This window comes from Populus euphratica, unplaced genomic scaffold, assembly GCF_000495115.2.
Source record: "Populus euphratica unplaced genomic scaffold, PopEup_1.0 scaffold18.1, whole genome shotgun sequence".
NCBI lineage: Eukaryota > Viridiplantae > Streptophyta > Magnoliopsida > Malpighiales > Salicaceae > Populus > Populus euphratica.
Window position 1 is genome coordinate 232,156 of NW_011499881.1, and position 11,042 is coordinate 243,197.

The following is an 11,042-nucleotide window of genomic DNA, read 5'->3' on the forward strand; positions in this document are numbered from 1 at the left end:
TTTAGTCCCTAAGTTTTGGGAAAGTTGTTTGGGTCCTTATAACTAATATGTTATTACAAATAAGTCCTCAAACTAGATTTTTTATCCTCGTAGCAATTGTTTTATGAAGGATTCTAACAAGTTATTCAACTAGGCAATCGAACGTATTTAGAGATATATAAAATTGATATAAACAATTGTTTCTAATGCAAAATTGGCTCTACCGAAATAGTTTTGGATTTGATTGTAGAGGTTTGCCCTATTTTATTTTGTTTTAGAGACATAAAGCCAAACGAGTGAGGTACTTGGGTTGGCGGCTTGCCTTTACACATCACATCACTTGTGCTTCTCCAGTAAAGTACTGAAAGATACTTTACAAAAATATTTTTTTTATTTAAAAATATATTAAAATAATTTTAATATTAATGTATTAAAATTATTGAAAAATACTAAAAAAATAATTTAATATTTTTCAAGTCTTTTATTTTGATAGTAATATATTAAAATCATAAAAAAGATTAAAAATACATTAACTTGATATTTCTTAAAAATAAATGTATTTTTAAAATATATGCAAATGCAATTAATAAAACAATACAAAATATGTATTTTATTTAAGTAATGTTTAAGATTATAGTAGTGATTATTTGTAAAGTATTTTTATTTAAAATTATATCAAAATAATATATTTATTTTAATATTACTATATTAAAATCATAAAAAATACTAGAAAAAAAATATTAACCTAATATTTTTTTCAAAATAAATGCGTTTTTAAAACATATTCAAATATAATTAATAACACAATACCAACCATGCAATTTATTTAGATAACATTTGACATTATAGTAAAGTTTTTACTTAAAATTATATCAAAATATTTTTTTTATATCAATGCATTTAAATAATCCATTATAAAAAGTTTTAAAAAATAAAAAGTTATTATATTACATGTGCTCAATAGGTTTTTTAATTAAAATCTCAACACAGTTTTTTTATAGAATCTATGCGAAATTATGTCCGAACATTTTTCACAGTTTCAACCGTATCTAGACAACCCTTGCCTGATACGGGCAGCCGGATTTGGAGCTGTGTGGCTTGCTGGAGCGCAGTAGTATCAAACTGACGAAATAGCTGTCTGTTTCACGGCAGCTTCTCTTTATTGTCATCACATACACAGACTCTTCGACCAACAACAGCGATTGATTCTAGCCTACCACTCATCTTCCTCCATTCATTTATATAAACTACAAGTTTCCCGATATTTTCCATCTCTCTCCCCGACAGCGACAACACCACTAGTGGTAGTGCTGTTTGCTTTGCTCTTTTTTCCCCTTCACTCGCTGCTCTTCTGCTCGGGAAATCTCACAAGACAGGACTTACGTTGGCTTGGCTTTAACTTGGTTCTACTGATCTGAAATCTGTGTGCTCTCTTTCTCTGCCTGGTCTCAAAAATCCTAAAACAAAATCCCACATGGGATTGGGGCTGATCGGCAAAGCAAGGTGGATAAAGAAGAAGATTTTCAAGTCCCAACAATCAATATGGAATCACAATTGGCTCGAATTGAGCAATCCCTCAACGCCACATACTCTGTCTGGGTGCGAGAAGCTCTCGATGAATTGCATCACAATTTCACCATCACTGACCCCACCATTTCGGGTCACCCTATCGTGTTTGCAAGCCCTGGGTTCCTTAAAATGTCGGGTTTTTCGAGAGAGGAAGTGTTAGGGAACAACGGCAGGATATTTCAAGGCCCCAAGACTAACAGAAAGACAGTTATGGAGATCCGCGAGGCAATTCGCGAGGAGAGGGCGATGCGGGTTCATTTGTTGAATTATCGGAAAGATGGGACGCCCTTTTGGATGTTGTTTCAGATGAGCCCTGTTTTTAGCAAGGAGGATGGCGGCGTCGCTCATTTCATTGGGGTTCAGGTGCCTATACGAAGAAACGAAAAATTAACTGATGATGGAGCTGATGCTGCTTGGAACGAGATTGCCTTTGGTTCCTGCAGGAGAGAGGTTTGCTCTGATTCTTTGGTGGAACTGACACGCGTTTTGGCACTGCATACGGATACCACTTGTAAAGGTTTGTTTTTGAACAATTCATTTCAGTTTTATGAAGGTGATTTTCCACAGTTTTGGTCTGTTAGTCCTGTTTTTGTGCAATTCATTTCAGTTTTATGAAGATGATTTTCCACAGTTTTCGTCTGTGAGTCTTGTTTCTTGGACTTTAAGGCTTTGCACTGCTTGGGCTCTATAGTCTCTTTTAGCTTTGCCTTTACTGCAATTTTGATTAATAATCATCGTTCTTATTGCTTGCCCTGCAATTTTCTTGTTCAGGTTATCTAGCTTCCTTGATTTGGTTCTAATCCGGACTCTTCTCACTAGTAACTTCTGGTTCTGGCTTGGCTAACATTGTATTAGTCTCGATTTATAGGAGTAAAGATTGAAGAGTCATGCGAGGCAAGCGAACTAGAGAAGCAAAGAGCTGCAACTGCCATTAATAACATCTTGTCCGTGCTAACCCACTATAGTGAGTCGACTGGCAGAATAGTGTGTGGAAAAAGGTGCAGCTTACCGGCGGCTGGCCTCATTAATTCATCTTTAAATATATCTCTTGGTAGAATCAAGCAAAGCTTTGTATTGTGAGTTGTTGCCAATTCCTAATACGTCTATGAGTAGGAAATGTCTACATGAAGATTTCTAATCTCTTTGTTTGTGTTCCTGCGCAGGATAGATCCACACTTGCCTAACATGCCTGTAGTTTACGCAAGTGATGCCTTCTTAAAACTGACAGGTTCTCAAATTTTATGAGATCCATATTTATGACATGCACGCGCACCATTTTTCAAGCATAAACATCTGAACAACACAGGTCATGCAGGCACTTACGTCGCTTCTTTCCTTCTATAGGTTATGATAGACATGAAGTGTTAGGACGTGATTGGAATTTTCTCAATGGAGTTGATACAGATTCCTCAATTTTGCATCAGGTATGAACTTCTTTCATATACTTGATGATATGGAATAGAGGTTCCTAATATAAGCTTGGCAACAGGAGAAGGGTTGGAGAAACATATGCCTGTATTAGCAAAGCCATCTGTACAAGAGTGTGTACATGGGTATATATAATCCAGGATGTGAAACATACGAGGAAAGAAAATGATCATAAATAATTAATATTATCTCACAATGAAACTGGGCTGAATTCCAGCTAAGATCTTACTCTTAACAATTGCATTGACTGAAAAGTTTTGATTTTGCAAACTGTCCTCCAGATACAGGAAAGCTTTCAGGTTGAGCAACCATGCACAGTATGTATCTTAAATTACAGGTTCGCACTTGACTATTCTTTCAATGTGTTTGGGAGGAACTGAATTTTGTGATTGATTCTAACTACTAGTTTTTTTTCTTCAATAATAGGAAAGACAAGAGTACATTTTGGAATCTTCTTCACATGTCACCTGTTCGGAATGCTACTGGAAAGGTACTTTTAAGTGAACAATTCACCCGATCTCTTGTAATCTTTCTTGATGTATGCATGTACAAATATTACTAAGATATGTTGAACTTAACTATCAAAATTCCTTTGATAAAGCTTAGTCCTAACGTATCTTACTTTCTCTAAAGAAGACCTATCACCTTATTCCTTATTCTTCCTCTAGTCAGTGGCTGTCTTTAGACATGCTGATGGGAATTAATCCAGCATCAAGGTGAGGAAAAGAAAAAAAGAAAAAGAAAGAAGAAAAACAGTATATCTAGCAAAAGCAGGTTGAAATAAGCACTAAGCATGCAACATGGATTGATGCTTATATGGTATTCCTAACCCCGCTCTACCAGCTGACTGTATCTCCAAGCTCTTTGAGAATCTTTTCTGTTTTATGTGTGCCTGCAATACCTTAAAAATAGATATGTACGCATTTTACCTACAACTGGAATCTTACTCCACTGAATGCATCCTCTCTCCTAGTTTTATGATTAAGCAGGATCTAAGCTTCTGTCTTTATGGTAGTAGAGGAGATGTACTATAGATGATAACCTGTAAAAAGATTTTTTTTTTTAAAGAATCGCTAACAGTTTTCACAATATATATCTTGTGGGTACAGACTGGCCCTCGCAAATTTTAGATCATGATTCTTGGTTATACGGTTAGGTCTTGAACATGGTGAAAGATATAAGGGCATCAAATAGTAGATCAGGTTAGAGGAAAACAATGGAAAAGATAGGCTCAGACAACTGTTTCATAAATGATCGCTTCCTTTGCTAAAGGAAACTATAATCCTTTTTGGAAAATTGAGTTCGTTCTAGATTTTGAGTTGTCGATAAATACTCTGGCCATGTTTTTGACCCACTTGCATTGATTGGGCTTTCATACATTTTTGTTTCATATATGATTCATAGTTAATGGCAAAATTGCGCATTCCAGCAGATGCCAGAGCAAAATTTGAATATCGAATGCTAAGTTTGTAGGCTTGTTTTCTAGGTGTAAAATTCAAAAGGCTACAAGTGTGAGCTACTTATGCATACTAGTTTCTTGCAAGTAGTTAAGGTTGCCCAAACTTGTAATTGATTAGCAAACAGAGTGAGGAATATTTCTTGGACTGCAGATAATTGTCACCTCCGTTTTATTTTCTTCATAATATGAATGGCAGAGCCTGCATGACCTACGTCATTCTTCATTCTTGTTTTGCTGTAGTACTTTATTTTGTTTGTTTTTCCCCCGCTTCCATCAATCAGTATCCAAGCTTTAGAAGAAAAAAAGCCTGAACGCTTCATGCAACGTCTATCTCACTGTGCTTATCGATGTTCAGATAGCATACTTTGTGGGTGTTCAGATGGAAGAAAAATGCAAGAGCCAGGACAGACGTGGGCTAAGCCCTGAGATAAGGCAGCTTGGTGCTGTTGGTGCAGTCAGGGTAGCTGTAAGGAGCTTATCGATAGGTGCTAGCTGCTCCAAGTCATCAGATGGTTTCAATAATCTTTGAAGCTGATTGTTACATGGTCCATCTTTTTTAGTTTATAATTCCCTGTAAAATCTGGCTGTATATAATGAAATTAGGGCAATAACTTGAGGCACTGGTGGACGTTTTTGGATGTATGCAAATGATTCCTTTATGTGAAAGATCTTGAAAAGTGCATCAGTTGCGGACATGGTGATGCTGCTTTAATGAAATTAGGGCAATACTCGATGCCGCCTTAATGCTGTCTTCTGTATCTCCTTCTCGTCTTAGCAGAGAAAAAAAAGGAGAACAGAGGCGATTCAATGGCGGAGCTGGAACAATATTTTTTTGGGGGGCGGACTACAAACTCAAAATATATGATCACAAAATTACAATATACAACTTAATAATTGAAAAATCTGAACATAGAAATTATAGAATAAGCTTAGTTTTTTTTCCTAGATAAAGAGGCTTAAAATCTCAAGAAAAAGATTTGTTCAAGTGAATAATGAAAAAAATGCTCCATGTATAAAAAAGTTCCATACAATTTCACAATGAACAAAACTATCAGTTTCTTTCTTGTATTGAAGTTAGGTTTAAATGGCTAAAAATCTTTACCAATATTTTAAATAATATAAGAAAATTTCAAAACATGAAGTGAATAAATAAAACTAACAAGTGATCTATAACTGAAGATGAGTCATCCGAATGAAAAAGGATGTTTTTGTTGCTATACACTGCAGCATTGTGAGACGATGCCTTACTTTTTAGTTATGAAAAGTATTAAAAAATAATATAAATTATATTTTAAAATTTTATTTAACAGTTTAGTTTAAATTATTAAGTTAAAATAATTACTTTAAAATTTTATTTAACAGTTTAGTTTAAGTTATTGAGTTGAAATAGTTACTTAATATAATATTAAAATTTTAATAACTAAGTAATCATAAATTTAAATTTTATTATTTTTATTTATTTGATAAAAATCAAGTACAATGTGATATAAATTTATGCAAATTTTATTTTAAAAAATATATTAAAAAATAATATAAATTATATCTTAAGGTATTATCTAAATATAGTGAAAAAAAAATCTAGAAAAGATGGTTAAGTTTGGAAAATAGGCAGCAGATATAGAGCAGTCAAATTACATTACACTCTTTTGAATCTACTATGTAGGGTTTTTTATTTTTTTACTGTGCTCGCGGAATATCAAATATGCAGTAACTGGGACATCTGCTGATACACAGACATGATCAATAGACAAAATGACCGGCCAATCAGTAGCTCTTATTCTGCAATATTGCCTAATTCAGTCGTGATGATCTGCATGCACAGCTATAAAATGCTCAGCAGAACTGGTACCGGGCATGCTATCTTAAATTACTAATTAAACAACCTTGCACCATAACAATCGATGTGGACAACATACCATTACCAGCTAGGCACCAGCAAGGCAATACCTGCATCTTAGGTGCAGGAAGCTTGCGTAAAAGTAACTGGACTACCATTACCAGCTAGGCACCAGCAAGGCAATACCTGCATCTTAAGTGCAGGAAGCTTGCATAAAAGTAACTGGACTCGAATGTGTAACCTCGAATATGATCCGAAGAGAGCAATACGAGAATTCATCAGATTTCCAATCATCCTATGTGCACAGCATATGTATTAGCATTGCATGTAGAGCCAAACAAAAGAATGTTCCTCGATCTTTTGATTCTTTGAAGAAAAAACAGATGAAGGCGTGATAGATACAAGAAAGAGTAGAAAACATTCACCCTTATGGCCACACACTGGAGAAAACTGTGAAGCGAAAACACTGGCACGTTGAGTTTTCAGCACTAAGCAATTGTGGAAGGTTCGGAGAGAACCAAAAGCATTTAGAGGACAGCAGCAAAATAGAATGATAGAAATCAAAAGCTGCATTCCCCTTCAAGCAGATTAATGATAGTAGCAACTTTTAGACATTGTCCATAGCAGTATACACTCAGAAAACTTGTGCTAGATACAAGAGGGGGGTCAGAAGTTTTAAAAAAAAATGGCAACACAAAAGAAATGAAGTTCGAAAGGAAGCGATGCTTAGGAACGTGTTTTGCAAAGAAAACACCACCGGAGTTTGATTTGTGATGCAGAACTGGAAGGAGCGCAGAACAAGGTAACTCCAAAGACAGCAGGAAGGAAACAGCGTACAGAGATAATACCAAAGCCCTATGATCATCTTCAGAGATAGAGAAGGCCAACAAATCCAGGAAGACAAGAGGCGTGGCAAGAAACTGGTATCAAGGTAACACTGCAGTGCTACTGTTTACATGCAAGTGGCCTGCAAATGGGGTGGAAAAGTACTGTTCCTGGTATATCTATGAATAAAATTCTCATCAATATCCAAGCGAGTGCTACTCTCAGACAAACAATGACTTTACAATAAGAGAGAAAACCCCTTTTCCTAAATACAGATCTTGAGAAATGGAATAGAGCCAGAAGCTAATCCTCAGTATACAACAATGCTGCTTATCTCCAGAGGGGAAAAAGAAAAAGGATAGGAAAAGAAGCAGAAGATCATAAAGAAGATGACCCCGTATCTATTGCACAGCTCTTTCCCCTTCCAGCTCACTTTCTTCTTTTCAGCTCCATTCAATAAGAAAACTCATGGCCTCTGAGTGATATGTACTTCTTGACCCATATAGAGACATCCTCTGCACATACCCGAGCCTGTGGTGTTTGGAGAAGCACATCAAGAGTAGCAAACTCATGCACACCATCCTTATAATCAAGAAGAGGTGCATCTACATTAACTTTCCGTAGTTCTTCTGAGTAGGCAATGGCTCGATCTCTCATAAAGTCATGCTCTGCCACAACTGTTAGGGTCGGGGGCATGCACTTAAGAGGTGGCTGCCTCCCAGCAATAAGAGGATTAGCAGCTTGGTGATCTAGGTTGAACTCTTCCTTTGGTAGAAAGAGTTTCCATGCCAACATGCACATGGTCTTATCATAGAAATATGAGCTTGCAAGCTTAATCTCAGAATGGGTGGGAGTGCTTCCGATGAAGAAAGGAAACATCAGGATTTGTGCCACCACCTTAACTGGATCCAACCGCTTCCCAGCCTCTACAGCCTCTCTTGCCACATAATCTGCTATGTTTGCACCAGAGCTCACCCCAAGTAATACACATCTGCTCTGGTACCAATACAAAGTCAGGGGAGACCACTTCATTAAAACAGAAGGAAAAGGACAGGCCTTGAAAAAATTTAAAGTGACCAAAACGAAGAGAGAACAGAAAACTACGTGCATGTATAATGATGGTGATATAATTAGAACCATGTAGCCAGAGTGATTTTCCTGAACCAGCATGATTGTGAACAACTTAAATTTGGTATAAAGATGGATTCGTCTAACAAACGACAATCAAATAGCTTCAAGAAACTCTTCTTACAATGAGAATGATACGACAAGCATCATCACGAGTTTTCGGTTCTTAGGGGAAATCCAGCCAAAAACACTTGGAAAATTTACATGTATTTCAGGTACAGAAGTAATATAGCCACTGGATCCATCCAATTGGACCAATACCATGTAATTTTCCCCTCTTCAATAAAATCAGATCCCCGTCGTACAACATGCTCCAATTTATAAGTTAGATCTACATTGTATCATGGAGCTATTTACAAATGATGGCAGCAGATCTTTTAACAATGCTATAATTAGATCACTCTCTCCTGTAAAACTCCCAATTCCCTTCAGCAATTTAACAAAACCACATCCCCTGTTCCGATTTCGTGTTGCCATACTCTCAAGCAACAAAACAACGCATAAAAAATATATGGATTAATAATTAATTAAATGAAATTCAAAGCATACCCATTTGCACACAATGAGTAATAGACAAGCAAACTCAATCTCCATAGGGTGAGAAAACAACAAAAAGAGTACCTGGAAGTATCTCCGTGAGCAGCCAACCAGGGCTCGACCATGGAAGCCCCAAAGCTATCAAATATATGGCTTTGAGCACCCAATCTCCCACAAAAAGCCAAATTAGCCTGCTTTGCTAACCAATTCAAAACCTTGAAACCATCTTCGAAAGCCCCAGGATACTTGGTCTCTGGTGCCAATCGATACCCAACAGCCACGACAATCACATCACACAATTTGGCTATTCTCCTGCAAAACGCATCGTTTCCTACCGACTCGTTGCTCCCGCTGACAAACCCGCCTCCGTGAAACTGCAACATCACCGGCAACTTCCGGTGAGATTTTCCTGCCGCCGGCGAATACCCACCGTAATTGGTAATTTGATAGGTAGAAGACAATGAGGAGGTGACAGCGGTATCGGGAAGGAAGATCCGGAGAGATAGAGAAGAGAACGGGTCGACATGTATGTCTTTGGTGGCGACACCGTCGGAAAACGATGGGTTACTAGCTGCGATGGATTCGCTGGGCCGAGAAGTTATGCCAAATGGATTGGCTTTGGTGGATTCAGGGGATTCGATGAGGCTTTGTAGCAGGTGTTTTTGTTGATATTTGAAGATGACACTGTAGAGTTTTACAATTAAGTTTGGCATCTCGACAGGTAGAGGAGAACGCCGGGATCTGGTTTTGCTGTTGATTAATGAAGATGGAGTTGAGGATGATGGTGTTGTTGGGAGAAGGGGATAAATGAATTTAAAGTCCTTCAAAGTTTGTTTTTATTTCTTTCAGTCCTTAAATCTTACTCAAGTTTTCTATTGAGTCCATCTCATAAAAGTTATAATTATAATCTTAAAACAAGTTATATGATGGAAGGGTCAGTCCAAAATTTCTTTTAAAAAAATAAAACATAAAACAATACTGTTTTAATTTTTTAAAAATAATATATTTATATTCTAATTTAACTATTATTATCACAATATCATACAAATTCTAAATTAAATTTTTATATGTACTTTTAAGGCTATTGTTAATTTTAATATGCTCTCTAAAATTTCCTTTATTTTTAGAAAAACTTTTTTTATGAAATTGTTTAAAAAGGATTTTTTTATAAAAAAAAAGCATTTAAAGATTTCGGAACCATATATATATATTAGTATTGTGTTTGCTTGCTATCTTGCAAAACACAAATAATGTGAATAATTTATATTTTTATTAATATTTGTGTAGTAGATGGTTCTTGTTCTTATTTCACGCTGATCATCATCCCACCACGCATGGGAAAAAGAAGGCTTCCAAGAAAGATGGCGCCATTCAATAACCATGTATCCAAGCATTCTCACGTTGAAAAATCAGTTGGTTTAATCGGTGGAATTACTGGTTTGGAGGGCGGCACCGTCTCAGAGATATCACATCACCGTATTTTTTAAAAATTTAATTTTTTATTTAATAATATTTTTTAAAATTTTAAATTATTTCAACATTTTAATATAAATTTAAAAAATAACTCATACTATATTTTCAAATATCTTTTAAAGGTTTATTTAAAAATAGAGTGTGCATCATATTTCTTTAAATTTTAAAATATTTTTATTAAAAATTATTTTTTTATCATTTTAGATTGATTTAATATACTAATATCAAAAATAATTTTTAAAAATTAAAAATATATAAAAATATAAGAAAAATAATTTAAAATTTTAATTTAAATTCATCCACTGACAACCGATCCTCGAAAACATTAGTGCAGAATCACGGGGGAAAATTTTTGAAACAGAGCACATGATCTTGACAGCCAAGCCACCGATCCTTTATCTCTTGATGTTCCCATTGTCCTAACTCAATTATGAGTTATTCCCCAAAAATTAATTTATTTTTTTAAAATAAAAATCAAATAAAGACTGACAATGTGGAAAAAGTAGGCCGTTATAAATTTTAATTTATTTTTAAATAAAAATTATATTCACTATCATAATTTCAAACATACCTAAACAAGATCCTTGAAAACAATGATTAAGAAAGAAAAGAATTAACCTATTTTTGGCAAGTGAAAAAATATAAGAAAAATAATTTAAAATTTTAATTTAAACTCATCCACTGACCATCGATCCTCGAAAACATTAGTGCAGAATCACGAGGGGGAAATTTTGAAACAAAGCACACGACCTTGACAGTCAGGCCATCGATCCTTTATCTCTTGATGTTCCCATTGTCATAACTCAA

General features: G+C 35.4%; 2 protein-coding genes and 1 long non-coding RNA gene across 6 annotated transcripts; 2 read left to right on the forward strand and 1 right to left on the reverse strand.

Moving 5' to 3' along the window:
• Nucleotides 1–1,038: 1,038 nt before the first annotated feature.
• LOC105129316 (protein TWIN LOV 1) lies at nt 1,039–5,114 on the forward strand. Of its 4 annotated transcripts, none has more exons than XM_011031314.1 (7): nt 1,039–2,065; nt 2,417–2,624; nt 2,712–2,776; nt 2,893–2,972; nt 3,258–3,313; nt 3,403–3,466; nt 4,815–5,114. In XM_011031314.1, the coding sequence occupies exons 1-7, from the start codon at nt 1,522–1,524 to the stop codon at nt 4,962–4,964; spliced, it is 1,167 nt and encodes a 388-aa protein (XP_011029616.1). In that variant the 5' UTR covers nt 1,039–1,521; the 3' UTR covers nt 4,965–5,114. The 4 variants fall into 4 exon arrangements, with proteins under 4 accessions (XP_011029616.1, XP_011029619.1, XP_011029615.1 ...); XM_011031317.1 differs by lacking the exon at nt 4,815–5,114 and adding an exon at nt 4,717–4,761; XM_011031313.1 differs by having other exon boundaries at nt 1,040–2,065; nt 4,791–5,114.
• A 907-nt stretch (nt 5,115–6,021) lies between these two features.
• On the forward strand, nt 6,022–6,947 carry LOC105129317 (uncharacterized). The gene is made up of 2 exons (XR_843041.1): nt 6,022–6,364; nt 6,441–6,947. It is a non-coding gene; the product is annotated as an uncharacterized LOC105129317 (long non-coding RNA).
• A 238-nt stretch (nt 6,948–7,185) lies between these two features.
• LOC105129318 (probable carboxylesterase 11) lies at nt 7,186–9,558 on the reverse strand. The gene is made up of 2 exons (XM_011031318.1): nt 8,847–9,558; nt 7,186–8,088 (listed from the first exon to the last, which is right to left on the reverse strand). Exons 1-2 carry the CDS (start codon nt 9,473–9,475, stop codon nt 7,551–7,553), a joined length of 1,167 nt encoding a protein of 388 aa, XP_011029620.1. The 5' UTR covers nt 9,476–9,558; the 3' UTR covers nt 7,186–7,550.
• Nucleotides 9,559–11,042: the final 1,484 nt, after the last annotated feature.

What these genes read in the sequence shown, in the direction of transcription:
- LOC105129318 (XM_011031318.1), bottom strand. Translation starts at nt 9,475, where the DNA reads ATGCCAAACTTAATTGTAAAACTCTACAGTGTCATCTTCAAATATCAA. An exon ending in GCTCACGGAGATACTTCCAG is followed by an intron (nt 8,089 to 8,846) that starts GTACTCTTTTTG and finishes GTACCAGAGCAG; the next exon opens with ATGTGTATTACTTGGGGTGA.
- LOC105129316 (XM_011031313.1), top strand. Translation starts at nt 1,522, where the DNA reads ATGGAATCACAATTGGCTCGAATTGAGCAATCCCTCAACGCCACATAC. An exon ending in TGCCTTCTTAAAACTGACAG is followed by an intron (nt 2,777 to 2,892) that starts GTTCTCAAATTT and finishes TTCCTTCTATAG; the next exon opens with GTTATGATAGACATGAAGTG. An exon ending in ATTCCTCAATTTTGCATCAG is followed by an intron (nt 2,973 to 3,257) that starts GTATGAACTTCT and finishes ACTGTCCTCCAG; the next exon opens with ATACAGGAAAGCTTTCAGGT.